This window comes from Pinus tabuliformis, chromosome 1_1 (genome assembly GCF_031772625.1).
Source record: "Pinus tabuliformis cultivar Carrire ecotype Pingquan chromosome 1_1, CPIR1, whole genome shotgun sequence".
Lineage (NCBI taxonomy): Eukaryota > Viridiplantae > Streptophyta > Pinopsida > Pinales > Pinaceae > Pinus > Pinus tabuliformis.
In genome coordinates, this window is record NC_142297.1 from 620,527,444 (window position 1) to 620,542,454 (window position 15,011).

The 15,011-nt window shown below is 36.6% G+C and overlaps 2 protein-coding genes across 2 annotated transcripts; both read right to left on the reverse strand.

The window, feature by feature from the left end:
• Nucleotides 1-1,131: 1,131 nt before the first annotated feature.
• LOC149214845 (pyruvate decarboxylase 2-like) lies at nucleotides 1,132-4,736 on the reverse strand. Its single transcript, XM_089392424.1, has 7 exons — nucleotides 4,603-4,736; nucleotides 4,335-4,498; nucleotides 3,565-4,126; nucleotides 3,338-3,426; nucleotides 2,910-3,027; nucleotides 2,550-2,738; nucleotides 1,132-1,713 (listed from the first exon to the last, which is right to left on the reverse strand). Exons 2-7 carry the CDS (start codon nucleotides 4,433-4,435, stop codon nucleotides 1,543-1,545), a joined length of 1,230 nt encoding a protein of 409 aa, XP_089248550.1. The 5' UTR covers nucleotides 4,436-4,498; nucleotides 4,603-4,736; the 3' UTR covers nucleotides 1,132-1,542.
• Nucleotides 4,585-9,334, reverse strand: LOC149214846 (pyruvate decarboxylase 1-like). Its single transcript, XM_089389522.1, has 2 exons — nucleotides 9,278-9,334; nucleotides 4,585-5,073 (listed from the first exon to the last, which is right to left on the reverse strand). The coding sequence occupies exons 1-2, from the start codon at nucleotides 9,332-9,334 to the stop codon at nucleotides 4,585-4,587; spliced, it is 546 nt and encodes a 181-aa protein (XP_089245648.1).
• Nucleotides 9,335-15,011: the final 5,677 nt, after the last annotated feature.

Genomic DNA, 15,011 nt, shown 5'->3' on the forward strand with positions numbered 1-15,011 from the left:
TTTCTTGATATTGGTGGCTCCACGGACCAAGCCGAGACGCCTCCTCGCGTCTTTTACTTGAAGCCATTTTATCAGATCCTGCGCTGTGTTCCATTGCCCGGCCTCGGCCCCTCATCTCTCCGCCTCTTCGCCCGACCTGTGCAGCCTTCGGTTCTACCTGAAACCACTGCCTGAAAGTCCAACGAAGGCCACTTTGTATGAAAAATAAAGGTTCTTCCAGAGGTCTTCCTGGATGGCCCAGAGGCGTGAGATGGAGGTGGCCTTGGCTCAACTTTTCCCTGCAAAACTATGTACCATCCTTCGGTTCTATTGTCCGTTGATCTGGAACCTGGTGATGAAGTTACCGCTGGATGAGTTAGTTAGCCACCATAAACGCGTGATAAGATGCATGCCCAACGCATACACCAACGGCCACACCTCTAAACTCGATTATTGAATCAACGGCGGGAGACACTCCTATCGTCTAACACTTCATCGGACGAAGCAGAGAGATGACACGAGGGCAAGGAGGAAAGTTCATCTCAGAGGGAACGCCTTACGACGTAATTAATTAAATTTAGTTACTAACTAGGCTTTTTACTGGTCCTTTCATTTTTGTTTCCCTCCTTGTCATCCTATTATTTTGTTTTCTTCATTCATTTCTTCAATTTCCCCTCTTGTTATATCTGCCTCCAAAGTTATCCCTCCAAACCTCTATGCTTTCGATAAAAAAATCACATCTTTTGTGACCGCCAACCTTCCAAAACTATTTATGCTATGATCTCTAAGCCTCCATTACTGTTGTTTCTCTCTCTGATCATGTTGAAAAGATGCATTCCTCTCGCTTTGAAAAAGATATTTTCTAACCCATATCATTGAACATCATCAATCTTTTGATTTTAACAGGACCCACCCAAGAGCATGTATGAATCCCCTCGGCAGCCTACAAGCAAGGTAGTGGGAATCAAACCCGGTCTATCATTGTGGACTCCCACTGGCATACCACTAGACCACAAAAAAACCAACATTGAACACCCTCATTCCTTGATATCAAGTTTGATACAAAACCACATTAACAGAATAACAGGTTTGCTTATATTTGTTATATAGGCCAACCAATATTAAACATCCACATTCCTTAACAAAGTTTGTTACAAAACCACTGTGACGGATGTTTAATTGGATACAAAAGGTCTGCAATAGAGTAACAGATGTTTGATTAGATCAGTTTAATATATATCCACCGACTATGTAACGAAAAGATGGATACCAAGGATGTTCTAGATCTAAAAACCATAACCAGAAAAACTTGCTATTTTATTCATATTGCAAAAAATGGCTCCTACTGCTCTTGCAAAGTATGACACTAAACATGCTAACCAAGCACAAAAAGTAGCAGTATCCTGTGTGCCTAAATGGAGGGCCACAGCTCAACCTTTGATCAAAATTCATATATATAGGATCAGTATAACATATGATCCTAGAGGATGACCACAAAAACAATGACATCTCAAACATGAGATGCGGAAAGTGTTTCTAATTGCTCTTCTTGTCAAAGCCCCCCTACTGAGGATTTGGTGGCCTGCTGTTTGCTGACGAAACCCTGGACCCCCACTCAAGCAACTCTTTGCTGGTATCATCTTTGTGTACAATGACTTCAATGAAACATAAGCAATCCTTTTTGGGCCCTAGGGAAGTTTTAATAGCCTCTACAACCTCTTCTTCTGTCTTAACCTGCACAGAAAGTAGTAGTACTGTTAAATGACACGAAGGAGATTAATAAGAACCAACAAGAGGAACCAGCAGACTAAGATCATGTTTTAGAAAATTCAGCAAAACATAATTGATTGGGTATCCTACATTTTCTAAAGCTTGCACCAAACCATGCAGAGCTGACAAGAAGAGAAAATCCCATGATAAGAATTAAAAAAAGAAACGAACAGATAAAGATCATGTTTGAGATAATCAGCCTGAAGTCCACATTTTCAGAGGCTCTGGCATGATATGAAATCTAAAAATCATGTAGGACCATGATAAGAGTAAACAAAAGAAACCAGCAGATTCAGATCATTCTAATTTTCCAGAGGTATAAGTTATTTTCTTGTTTCAGTAGTCCCACAATTGGCTGAGCAACACAAACGGCTAGTGAAAGTAAGAACTACAAAGGTTACTAACAAGCAATACAGTTGTCCCTCAGCTGACAGATGGTTTGTAACTTCAACAGTCCATCAGATACTTCAAGAGATAACCCTTCTATCTAGTGATTTGACTGCTCGTGTTTATGGAGAGGTAGATACCCTACTATTTCTGGATTTAAGAAAGAAACACATGTTCTTAATTATTATGTCCACCAAGTTCTAACCAATTAAAACAGAAGTCCCCAATAGGAATTGGTTAGGAAGTGGGCCTCAAGAGGAATTGATTAGGAAGTGGGCCTCAACAAGCTTGGCAAAATAGACGAGTAATCACAGTAAAACAATACCTAATGCACAAATATTGACATATCATAAAAGAAACAAGAAGCCCTTGTAAAACTGTTGGCCATGGTATGAATATAGAGAAAAAAATACCTTCGCAGTCCAGCATTTCCCTTCACCGTTATGAATGGCCTTTACTATACCGGTGTAGTTCCAATTCTTTATGACATTGTATGGTCCATCATGAATTTCGACCTCTATAGTGTATCCTCCATTATTAATCAGAAAAATGATAGGATTCTGCCCATTTCGGATCATGGTAGAAACATCCTGGACTGTGACCTGTTGAAATAAGGAAGAATAAATTTAAAAAACTCAGTTACTCACTAAATTTTGGACAAAACAGATAGTTCAATGGAATTCAATATTCCGAAGCTTAGACACTGGTACTCGTTCATTGTTACTAATTAAAACAATATTTCAGAATTTAAAATAAAAATCCTTCCTCTGCACCTGGAAGCTTCCATCACCAATGCATGCAATTACACGTTTTTCTGGCGTAGCTTGAGCATATCCCAGTGTTGCTCCTACAGACCAGCCAATTGATCCATACTGCATTTGAAACTCATACCTGTAAAACACACGTTCAGCGCAGGGAACTAAAAATTTGCAAATATCCAGGAACAGAGCACCACCGGAGTAGGTCGCTCATCAAAGAACACTCATCTCCTAAACACACCCTGAAAGTTTTCATTACGCGATTCATATTTTGCTAAAGAAATGAAATGTAATTTTTCTTTATAGACAAAACCTTACAACCATAAATGAAAAAATCATTCCAAAAAAATAATACTCGACAACCAATAGGTTTCCACCTCTTGTCAACAAGCAGATTACCAAATTACGAATGGTCCTTTACAGAGAAATTATATCTGACTTACCCACACTTTTCTGGCAATTTAAGCTTCTGGCAATTGAACCAAGAGTCACCAGTTTCAGCAATTACAGCAGTTTCATTTGTGAGCATGCCCTGCAACCAACCATTCTATATCAGTGAATATCATCAATAATCTCACTGCAAATGTGCCTTATAAGAATAACGCCAACTAAAAGACAAATGTCTGACTGAGTTTACTTCAGAATCTGGTTAGAGTCTTTGAGGCCTTACCTGAATGTGTTTGAATAGCACATTGACCCTCAAGGGCTCATTTGGTGCACTTTTCAAGGGAACACCTTCAGGTACAAAAATACGGCGGTAATTTTCCAAGCATGTTGGGTTGCGCTTCACTTTCTTTGCAAGGGCTTGTAAGAAATCTTTCATCAACACACAACCAAAAGTAGGCCCATTTCCCACAGTCACCCTGTTCGGTTGCACCATTATAGCTTTCTCCTTCTTCAATAGCAATGAATATCCCACTGAGCTATAGTCATTGAGAATCGGTCCCGCAAATAAATATGCATCTGCTGACTCAACTATTTCAGCACAGAATGAAGTACTTATTGCACCCCAATAAGTCCCTATGAAATGAGGATGAGTCTCTGGAACCTGCCCCTTAGCAGAGGGCATGACAGCCACGGGATAACCTGATGCATCTGCTAATTCCACAAATGCAGTTTTCGCCTTAGCAGCCCTCATCTTTGGACCACCTACCAACACTGGCTTCACTGCTGCATTTAGGAATTCAACCGTCATGTCCACTGCAGCTTGCAAACTTTTGGGATTACTTAGCCTACAATTGATGCAGCCCAGAGGAAACAATGTCATACAAAATTAGCCTACAATTGATGTGCTCCAAAGGAAACCATGTCAAACAAGATTAGGATTAATTAAAGATCTGGAAATCCTGTGTCAACTTGGGAAAAAAAGATTAAAAATAAGCAAAATAAGATTAGGTTCAAAGAACAGCACACATTAATGAAATTCCAAGAATTTGTTACCTGGGTGTTAGAGAATATGGAACAGGTTGCCGGCCGAAAGTGGGATGTTGAACGGCAGCAAGATTACAGCTGATGCTGATATACACAGGCTTACTCTCCATAAGCGCTGTGGAAATTGCATAGTCTATGAGCTCCTGGGCATCATCCAAGTGATTCACAATAACCTGCAAAATTTTTAAATTTTAACACCCCTAGATCTACTCAAAGGAAGGAAACCAGCATTCATCCAATGACAGTATAACATCACATTCTACGGAATTTCAGAGACCTGAGCGCATGTGACCGTCTGGAAGCAACGATACTCCTGGCTGAAGTCAGGCAACCCAATGGTATGATGCAGAATGCGGTTGGTTCCATAGTCGTTAGAATTAGGCCCCCCGACGATACAGATGACGGGCAGATTCTCACTGTAAGCCCCCGCGATCGCATTGATGATGCTGAGCCCCCCGACTGTGAAAGTAGCGACGCAAGCCCCCACACCTCTGGATCGTGCATACCCATCGGCAGCGTAGCCAGCGTTGAGCTCGTTGCAGCAGCCAATGAGATTGAGGCCGGGCTCCGCCAGCAGATGGTCCAGCAAGGTGAGATTGAAGTCCCCAGGAACAGAGAAAACGTCAGTGACCCCAACCTCAACAAGCCTCCGCGCCAGGTGGCGCCCCAGTGTCGAGGAAGAAGGCAGTGGAGCTACTCCCGCCTGTTCGCTCGGCAATGGACAGGCCACTGATTTCTTGCCACACCTCTAAACTCGATTATTGAATCAACGGCGGGAGACACTCCTATCGTCTAACACTTCATCGGACGAAGCAGAGAGATGACACGAGGGCAAGGAGGAAAGTTCATCTCAGAGGGAACGCCTTACGGCGTAATTACTTTGTAGAACAATGGAAATAATGTTATGGGTGTATGGAGGGTCACATTAAAATGGTGGTTTTGGGAAATGGATTATAAGGGATTTGTTGTAGTTTTTTTTCAACATGTAATATTTTCTATTTCCTTTATGTTGAAAAATTAGAAAAAAAAAAAGAAATAAAATGGGAAATTTTATATATATATATATAGATATATCAAAAATATAAAAAGTGAAATCCCAAAGAAATAGGCTAGTTTGTTTAAATGTTGCCACATTATAACTGTATTATTCTTTAAATTGTTTTTATGTTATTTAATCAATGATTAATTAATATATTTTTAATAAAATAAAGTGATTTGACATTTTTTCGGTTTGTGAAAAAGTCCGAGCAACAATAAAACACTGAGGTCACCCTCCTGAGGTCACCCTCCCCCGGATCAATGACGGAGGATGAACTTCCCAAAGGAGTCACCAAATCTCATGTTGTCCTTTGTAGACAGTTCTAGGCTACGGAACTATATCAAAGCATCTAAAATGTCGTTTTAATTTGGGTTTGGATGACCAATGCTTTAAACTATTAAACAGATGCAAATCCTAATTATTTATGATATAATAAAAGGGTCGATTCTTCACCTTTAACAAAATTAAGCATTAAAATGTTTATGAAAGGTAGACCTCTAAGATGATAAATATGATTCCTTAAACATTCAAATAGAATATTAAATTTTTCATATATAGATGATGTGCGTAAAATCCTTTTACAACCAAACAAAGCATATTTAAAGATAATAGGAAGCAATGATTAAATCATGCAGGGGATGAACTTAAACAAATAGTTTCAGTTAATTAATCTCTATAATTGATTATAACTTCACAGGGGATTTCAGAAAGATTGATATTTAATATTATCTTACCTAGATTTCCTATTAAGTTTAAGCATGTGAAGAAATAAATAAAGATGGAAACATAACAAGAAACTAGAAAACTCACAAGAAAACACAAGGTGCTTCAAAACGAGTCCATAATCTTTCTATTAATCTCAGAAACAGTTCAGAGAATTACAATCATGCTCAATGGCTTATCACAAGAGTTCAACCCTTCCTACTTCAAACTACAAAGTATTTATAGAGTTTCTAATCAAAATATCTATACTTAAAATCATAATTTATTACAGAATATCTTTTCCAAACTGATTTGGGTTTATTACAAAAACAAAACTAGAAAAGAGGAAATTTGAACTATTTTTACATCTTGCACATAATTCAATGACTGTTGGCGGTGACTGGAGCTATAAAGTTATTGTTATGTTCTATTCTTTGTCTCTGAAAACTTGGTATTTTGTTGTTGGAAATCTTGTTGTCTCTCATTCGATGAGTTCACACAACTTATCCCATCGTTTTTCACCAAGAATAAAAAACTTTAATAATCTTCTGTATGATTCATCCACTTCATTGTATTTCTCAAAAGTAGGCCTAGTTATGAACAAATGCTTGATCTCATGTTGAATTTATAAATCATAATTAATACCTTCCATGAAAGCCTTTCCAGTGATGGTTCCTTTGATTTGAGCAAATTTAGCTTTATCTATTGCTATCTCATGTAATCTCTATTGATATTCTTCCAATGTATTTAATTTATTACCTATACCATGTAGACCTGGAAGTCCTTTTACATGTAATGAATTAAACTATGAAATTTTTTAATTTGGAGCTCTAAATTATGACATTTATTCTCCAGCTGTAGTATTAAATTTATTTTAGTATGTACCCTTCTCACCTCCAAGACAACTTAAGTTCTGTCTTCAATACCATATTATGCAAGCTCTTCTTTTTTCTTGGAATTCAGAACCTTGATTATTTTTGTAGCATCTCCTGGTTTTTGGTCGAGGCATTCCTTTACTTCTACCACTGCCTCCTTTCATTTCAGTAATAATTCTTCTCGTTCAAAAATAATCTCAATTGAAGGCCATAATTCAGTAATTGATTCATTAATATTAAGCCAAATATTTTCTTTGGATTAAGAGATGGTTTGAGCAATTACAACTTCATTTTCATAAGTTTGTATTTGCAGAGTCAACTTGAAAAGGAACAACTTCTCGCTTCTCAAAGCATCCACTACTACTCACTAAATAGAATGGTTACATCTTAAGTAGAATGACCATCCAATGCAAACCTTTGAGACAATGCATCTTATGTTAGCAATCCTATTATGGCTCAACGTTATGGTCGATGCCTTTCTAGAGTGTTTTGTATGTATGAAAATGCAACAATTTAAACATGCTCCTGGGTGAACAAGAATTTCATTATAAATTCGGTCACTCTTTAATGCTGGTAAGGATCTATTTGGTTGTTAGTTCCACTTCACATTTCCACCTACATAATTCTCTTTCTCATCCGAAGCAACATATTCACTACATAAACACCATCTAGTTAAACACGCATAAATAAATAATTCTCTTCATAGGCCAAGCTAAGTTGTTATGCAACCAACTCACAAAATCAAAGAATATATATATCAATGACCTAAAAATTAGCCTCTTTAGAGGGAACCTCCTTTACATTACACAAATGAACAATTCTTGGATGATTCAAATGATAAGACCTCCTTTCTATATATAGTAGTCTAAGGGGTCAGAATATAATCAGAGCCTACATAACAATAATATTGTAAGGGAACAACAATAACAATAGTGGGATTCTATGGGGCACAATAATAAGAATATGGGGAATACATGGGCACACCAATACAATAAGGGGGTTTCACGAACAACAATAATGAGCTACACTAGTAGTATAGGGACCTAAGCTACCCCTATCCTTCAAAAAGTGTTTTCCTCAATGCTTGAGTAGTTATGGATGCTTATGTATAAAATTCTCATCCTCTCATGTGAAATCTTCAGTGGGTAAGTTCTTCCACTTGATGAGATACTTTGAAATTGATCAATTTTGTAGATGTCGAGTTCATGTATCTGTGACTGCTTCAAGTTCCAATATGATTTTTCCTTCCTTGTCTAGTCCCAACAATATTGTTTGAACTTGGAGCTTGTCACCTATAACCTTCTTTAAACAGGAAATATGGAAAACTGGGTGCACTCGGGAAGATGCAAGGAGATCCAATTTGTATGCCATAGTAACAATCTTTTGCAACACCTTGTAAGGACCATAGTACTTTTGTGATAATTTATCCCTCTTAGCTTGCTTGAAGGACATTTGTTTGTGTGGTTGTATCTGTAAAAATACCCAGTCACCTACATCAAAACTTATTCCACGTTGATGTTCATGTGCCTATTGTTTCATTTGACTTTGCGCCAAAGTGAGGTTATCCTTTAAAAGTTGGAGAACTTTTTGTTGATGCTCGATGTGAGATTTCACTACCTGAATATTTTTCATCTTGATATGTCGTTCAACCTTTAGAGTTTAAGGACTGGTAATTCCTACCAATGCATTACAAGATATATTCGAATTCATTTCTTGTTTCTGTAGGGTTGGTTCGTGGTGTATATCCTCTTATTTTGACATTTTTTATCCTTTTATTCCTCCTCTTCACAATCTATGTAAACTAATTTCTTCTCGACACACTTATGACCTTTAGTGTATTTTCTATCACAATTATAACAAATACCTTTTTCTATTTTTTCTTCCAATTGTTGTGGTGTCAACCTTGTAGGTTATGGGAGGCTAGGAGCAACAACGTGACTGCCATCTTTATAGTTATGAGTGGTCAGCTTCCTTGTTGCCATAATTTTTCTTTCAATTTTTCTTCCCAACCTGAATTCCTTCTCCAATGAATCAAGTTCTCAAAGGTGACCAAATGTTTGATTTTATCCTTCAAATTCCCTATGAAGACATCAATCCTATGCTCCTCTAGAATATCATTTACCCTTATATTCAATTTTTGGAAGTCCTCAATCTTCCATTGAACACTTTTGTTTGAGATTTATCAATTGGAGAAAGAATGTGTTTCACTTTGTATCCTCATAATGTGCTATCAATTCCTCCATAAAAATGGACCAAGTGACAATTTGTTTACAATATAAAAGCCATCGATACCATACAAACTTATTGGGTTCTAAATATAAAGTTGCAATACATACCTTTTGTGTGTTTTTCACATTATAGAGATCCAAATATTGTCCATCTGTAGTATCCATGTTACAGTATCCTTCAATCAAAATTCCTCATATGAGTCTTTGGAATATGGTGGGTCTTCAATCCAACATTAGGTTCTATGAAATCATGATTAAGATTTCTTTTGTTCTCATCATGAGTTTCCTCTACTACCTTTTCGCCATTAGGAAGCTTTTCTTGTAGTGACTTTGTCCCAACTTCCTTCAAACCTTTGACGTATTTCTTCAGATATTCGATGTTTCCATTCAATTTTTCTTCTATGCCATTGATATTGTTGATCATAGCTTCGATAGTTTATGTTACATTTTGTGAGAGTGAAATTTGTTGCATTTGGTCTCGTAATTTTGATATATAATGTTGCATTTATTCCTCTTCTTTAGGAGTCATGGTAGAGCTTTTGGATTTCTTACTAGGTGTTTCTATTTTCTTGCTTCGAGTCATTTTGAAATAAAAAATTATATATATGCTTCACTATGCCCTTTGAATTACGTCAAACTGATTTTTCAAACAAAAGTTATGCAATTTTTAAAAAACTAGACACCTTTTTTTTCACTTTGTAGGAGCTTGATATTGAATCTATTGTATATCTATAATTTGGGATCTCCAAGGTTTGAAATGTCTTCCCGTGTTATCCCTCTAAGTCTTCTTTCCAACCCCACAAGTCTGATCGAGATTGGATTCTCCAAAAAAGAGGTATTCCCAACCTTCCACAATGACCAGATTATAGACTAGTTCAGTAGATCGAACTTGTACAAAGTGTCGTGTCTCACTGTTTCGATATTAGGCATTAAAAACAATACCCAACAAACTAAATTATGTCCTATTTGTGTCATGTTTTACGAAATTTGAATCTGATGCTCAGAGAGAAAGTTATGACAATTTTCCCAAGGTCACATGTTTGAGATGGAATTCGGAAGCCTACCAAAACCCTAACTTCCTTAGCTCGTATCTCTGAAAATGTAGAGACACAAGATCTGAAATTCGGACATGAGGTCCATCTAGATTTCATATCAAATGGGTTTTAATTTCAACTTCTACAACTTCGTGTAAAAAACATTATAGCCAAAATTCCACGATGCCATGTTCGAAGGAAAAAAACCCTAGAATCCAAAACTTTGATACCAAAAGTTACTCAACCAGCTCATAAAATAGAAAGATAGATATATCAACCACTTCGAAGTCAGTCTCTTCAAGGGGGAAACCTCATTTACATTACACAAATGAAAAATTCTTGGATGATATAAATATTAAGACCTCCTTTTTATATATAGGAGTCTAAGGGGTCACATTATAATCAGAGCCCACATAACAATAATATTGTAAGGGAAAAACAATAACAATAGTGGGCTTCTATGGGGAAAAATAATAAAAATATGGGAATACATGGGCACAACAATACAATAAGGGGGTTTCACTAATAATAATAAGGTGTTACACTAGTAGTATAGGGACCTAAAATAAGTGATGGGTCCTTCATCTCCATAGGAAAAATACTTGGGAATTGTTCAACATCAACTCTCAAGTGATCTTCTTGAAAAGCATGGTGGAGGCTTGAACTCACATTCACAATATGTGAACCGTGCAAATACTTTCTATCTAGGACCAATGTGGAGAGAAATAAAGTTTTGAAAGGAGATTCCAAATAATTGAGCTCCTCGTGCTCATAAAACCATTTGTTCAATGAATGCTCCTATGACAGGCTTAAAATAGGGAGACATTTGTGAATACCAAGTGCTGATTTCCCAAAACATATGTTTCCAAATCAAGGAGAAAGAAAGGGTGTTATTGTGCATAAGATAAAACACGTATTATTGAATAATTGTTTCCTTGGTCTCAGTTTCTAGAATGACTATATCTAGATTTGGAATGGTGGACAAAGATGTTATTGACAAGCCTAAAAAACACACATAAAATGGGCTCCAACAAAAAATTGAAAGACAGACAAGCAAATAATAACATCCAAAATGGAATTTTGGGAGCAGAGCTCAAAATCACATAGACACAGATCTATAAAGTCCACAGAAAATAAGTGGCTCACACTAGAGCATGGCAAGAGACCACCCAATTTGATACCATGTTAAACACAACTATGGGGAAGAAAAAAGATATGAAGGATCAGCCTTGAATGCATTACTATTCACAATGATAGATATTTATACAAGTCTAGTGACCCTTGGTTTCATATTCAAAGTAGTCTCTTGGACTCCCTTTGACTGTTTAGCTTCCCCACCAACCCTTAGAGGATTAGGTGTCCAACAAATTCAAACTCATAGTGTACGTTCACTAGACAATATATAAAAGGTTACCAAGTCTTGCATATATAAAACAAAGTTTCACTGTGTAATAAGAAAAATTAGAAAGGATGTCGATCACACTTAGATAATCATGACCTAAATATTACAAAAGAAAATTTATCACAATCACACAATCTCAATGATTTATGAGGGATTGATGAGAGTAAATTTGTTGAAGGAAAAACATAGTGGATGATAAGATGGTTATTTTGGCTATGATAAAACATATGCCTAATTAAGTTTTTATTTTTATTGGCACGGAATGAGAACTAACGTGAGGAAGTTTGTGGATAAATGTAGAATTTGTCAATATGTTAAAGGAAAACAATAGAATCTTGAGTTTTATCACGTCGTGGAAATCAATTAGTATGGAATGTATGAGCTTTGTACTTAGAAATTTGGGAAAATAAGAAGTTGGAAGAGCTAGTGTAGAGTAAGTTGTCATAGTCTTGTAGAGAATACATGAACAAATTAAATAATAGCTACAAGAAAGTAGCCAAAAGTATATAAAAAGTTAGGATCTCGGAGAAAGAGAAGTGAGCTTTGGAGTTGGTGATCACTTAAAGTCCTTTTGAGAAGATAAGGGTTTTCAAAATTTGAGTATAATAAGCCAAAGCTGAAGAAAATTTAGAAAGTTATTAGAAAATGGATATCAGAATGACATACCTCGTGATAGAAGGATCTCTCCTATATTTAATGTTGTACAAGTTCATCCCCATAAAGAACTTGAAGTAGAGGATGGGAAAGATGCAAAAGAGATTCGATGGAAGAAGCAATTACCCAGTTTCAAAGAGTTGCACATAGAGCATATGCTCAATCAAAGAATTGCAAAGTGAAAATAAAAAAGATTTCTATGAGTATTTGGTGAAGTGGAAGGGTCTTCTAACTAAAGATGAACCTGGATGAGTCCTTTAGAGATGCAAAAACATGGCATAACTATTTAATGTCTCATGGACATGTGTCCATGAATATTTTATTTTCTAGGAGTATGATGTAAGAGTGGCATACATAATTTCCCTTTTCTTTTAATCGGTAGAGTATTTTATGTCTAAGGTCCTTTAACCCTAAGAAATCTAATAGTTTTTATAAGGTGTCCTCCAGTTTTTGAAATTTGGATCAATGTAATTGTCTTAAAGGTTATTAATTACAACCCATTGTGTGTTGTGGTGATATGTTATTTAATGAGAGAATATATAAAAGGAGAAGACTTTAGGTGCAAAACTTTGAACATTGGCCACAAAAATGTATCCTTAGATCTAGGCTAAAAGATCTCTTCCCTTGGTTCATATGATCTGGATTTAAACAGGAACGCAACAAATTACAGAGATAACCATATACACAAAGATGCAGCGGAAAGAATACTTCATTTCATTAATGGAAAATACTGAAATATGCTTACAAACAGAAATGGAAATAAACTAGCTAGGGCGATGGTAGCTTATCTCTGAGAAGAGATGTGATGGCTACATGCCTCTGAACTGTGTTACAATGAGGCTCGAAGGCCTATTTATTGTTGAGAAACAATGGAAAACCCTTAACATTCCAAAACCTAACCCTAGGAGATGAAATGCCAAACTGTGGGCCCCGTTTGGGGGTAAATTGGTACATCAACTTCCCGGGGTCGTAACTTTGGCATATGATCTCTGTTTGACGCGTACAATAGCTCGTTAGAAAGATCTATCCGAGTACTACCACTTTGGGAGGCAACATCGGTCCATGGACCCATGTTGCCCCAGATTCCCAAAAAAACGTCGTTTAGGGCCTCAAAACAGCTCCGGAAGTTCAGGACCCGAAAAACTGCTAAAAATAGTAAACTGTGCTACAATTAAGGAAACTGAAAATGCTGAGAAAGACAATGGTGGGGGTCCAGGTGGACTTGGCAGGTGGCCACCAATATCCACCTGGATCATCATATGATAGCCTAAAATCATAGTTATTCATTTTCAACCATGTTCAAAATGTCCAGCCACAATCAACTAGAGGAAAAATTGTTAGCCATATACAATTATTTAAACAAAGTCTTTTGGTAGAAATCACATGAGAAAAAAATTTGGCCAACACGTTTCGAACCAACAAGTGTGGTTCATCATCATGACTAGATGAAGAGGCAGACTATCGCAAAGACTTAAATAAAGAGCAATGTAGAGACATAATTTCAAGTAAAGGCTAGTTTAACATGCACAACCATGGCCACCACAATTAATCATTTATTTTTCAAATATAATTTTACCATATTTTACTATAATATGACTCTTGCTATGTTCCATTAATCCTACCAAAATGTTCTAGTTATCAACTTACTCAACAACATTAATAAAATTGTTAAAATATCTCAATCAAAATCACTTTGAACTTTTCATAGGCCAATATACCACTAATTAAGATTAAAAAATAAAAAACAATATTAATCTAACCTATTTTAACCACCCTATTAATATAACTATGCTAATAATAAAAAACTATAAACATTTTCAAATTACCTAAAAACCCTGTTAATATAACTATGCTAATAACAAAAAGCTATAAAGATTTTCAAATTAACTAATCCTTTAAGAATTATTAATGCGTATATGGTTATGTGATTTTAAACAGTGACTAAATTAACGACTTAAACGGTTGCAACGAGTTGGAATAATGAAAGGTAAGCCACGGCAAACAAATAATGTTTGAGGCTCAATTGAAGGCAGACTAAAAGCTAGTCATTCTTCTAGTCGGCCTGGGAAAGATAACACAACTTTATTACAAACTCTAAAACGAATATATAAAGCATTCCAGTTATTACAAACTCTAAAACGAATATATAAAGCATTACAGTTATCGGAAGAAAGTCTTGTATCGCGCTCTTTCAGGATATATTCGCAAACTCCTTGAGAAAGCGACGAGATGGAGGAATCACGAAATGTAAGCGATACCAATCTTGCTCGAGAAATTCTTGAGAGGGTTACGCGTCACATGGAAAACACAATAAGTAGAGACATGACCTTATGGGAAATGGAAGAATATGTAACAGCTGATGGCCTTTCACATGAAGGAGGGGCATCCACCCAAAAAGAAGACCCCGTTCAACAGCACCTGATCTCTAGTGTAACGTTTAGATGGATTCAAGGAGATAGCGAAGATAGTGACTGGGAATTGGAGATAGCGAAGATAGTGACTGGGAATTGGAGAATGGAATTAGAGAGTGTTTGGGATAATGTGTACGTACGTCAATTAGATGACATTGGACAGAAACCCAAGTTTGAATGGCGCCCTCTCAACTACAGTGGCCAAAGGAATATACAGGCTGCAATGGCTGAAAACGTCAACATTGTTTTGCTGAGAATTATCGTAGACTGGGGCCGCCTCGATGGAAATGTGTGGAGCCATCAAGTTGTATGGAGTGGGGGTTTTGCAGATTGTAATCGGG

Excerpts from the sequence above, each read along its gene's own strand:
- LOC149214845 (XM_089392424.1), bottom strand. The coding sequence starts at position 4,435 with ATGGAGAGTAAGCCTGTGTATATCAGCATCAGCTGTAATCTTGCTGCC. Across the intron at positions 3,427-3,564 it reads TGCTATTCAAACACATTCAG|GGCATGCTCACAAATGAAAC; the intron begins GTAAGGCCTCAA and ends GGTTGGTTGCAG. Across the intron at positions 2,739-2,909 it reads TTGGTGATGGAAGCTTCCAG|GTCACAGTCCAGGATGTTTC; the intron begins GTGCAGAGGAAG and ends TTATTTCAACAG.
- LOC149214846 (XM_089389522.1), bottom strand. The coding sequence starts at position 9,334 with ATGGATACTACAGATGGACAATATTTGGATCTCTATAATGTGAAAAAC. Across the intron at positions 5,074-9,277 it reads ATGTGAAAAACACACAAAAG|AGGTGTGGCAAGAAATCAGT; the intron begins GTATGTATTGCA and ends AATCGAGTTTAG.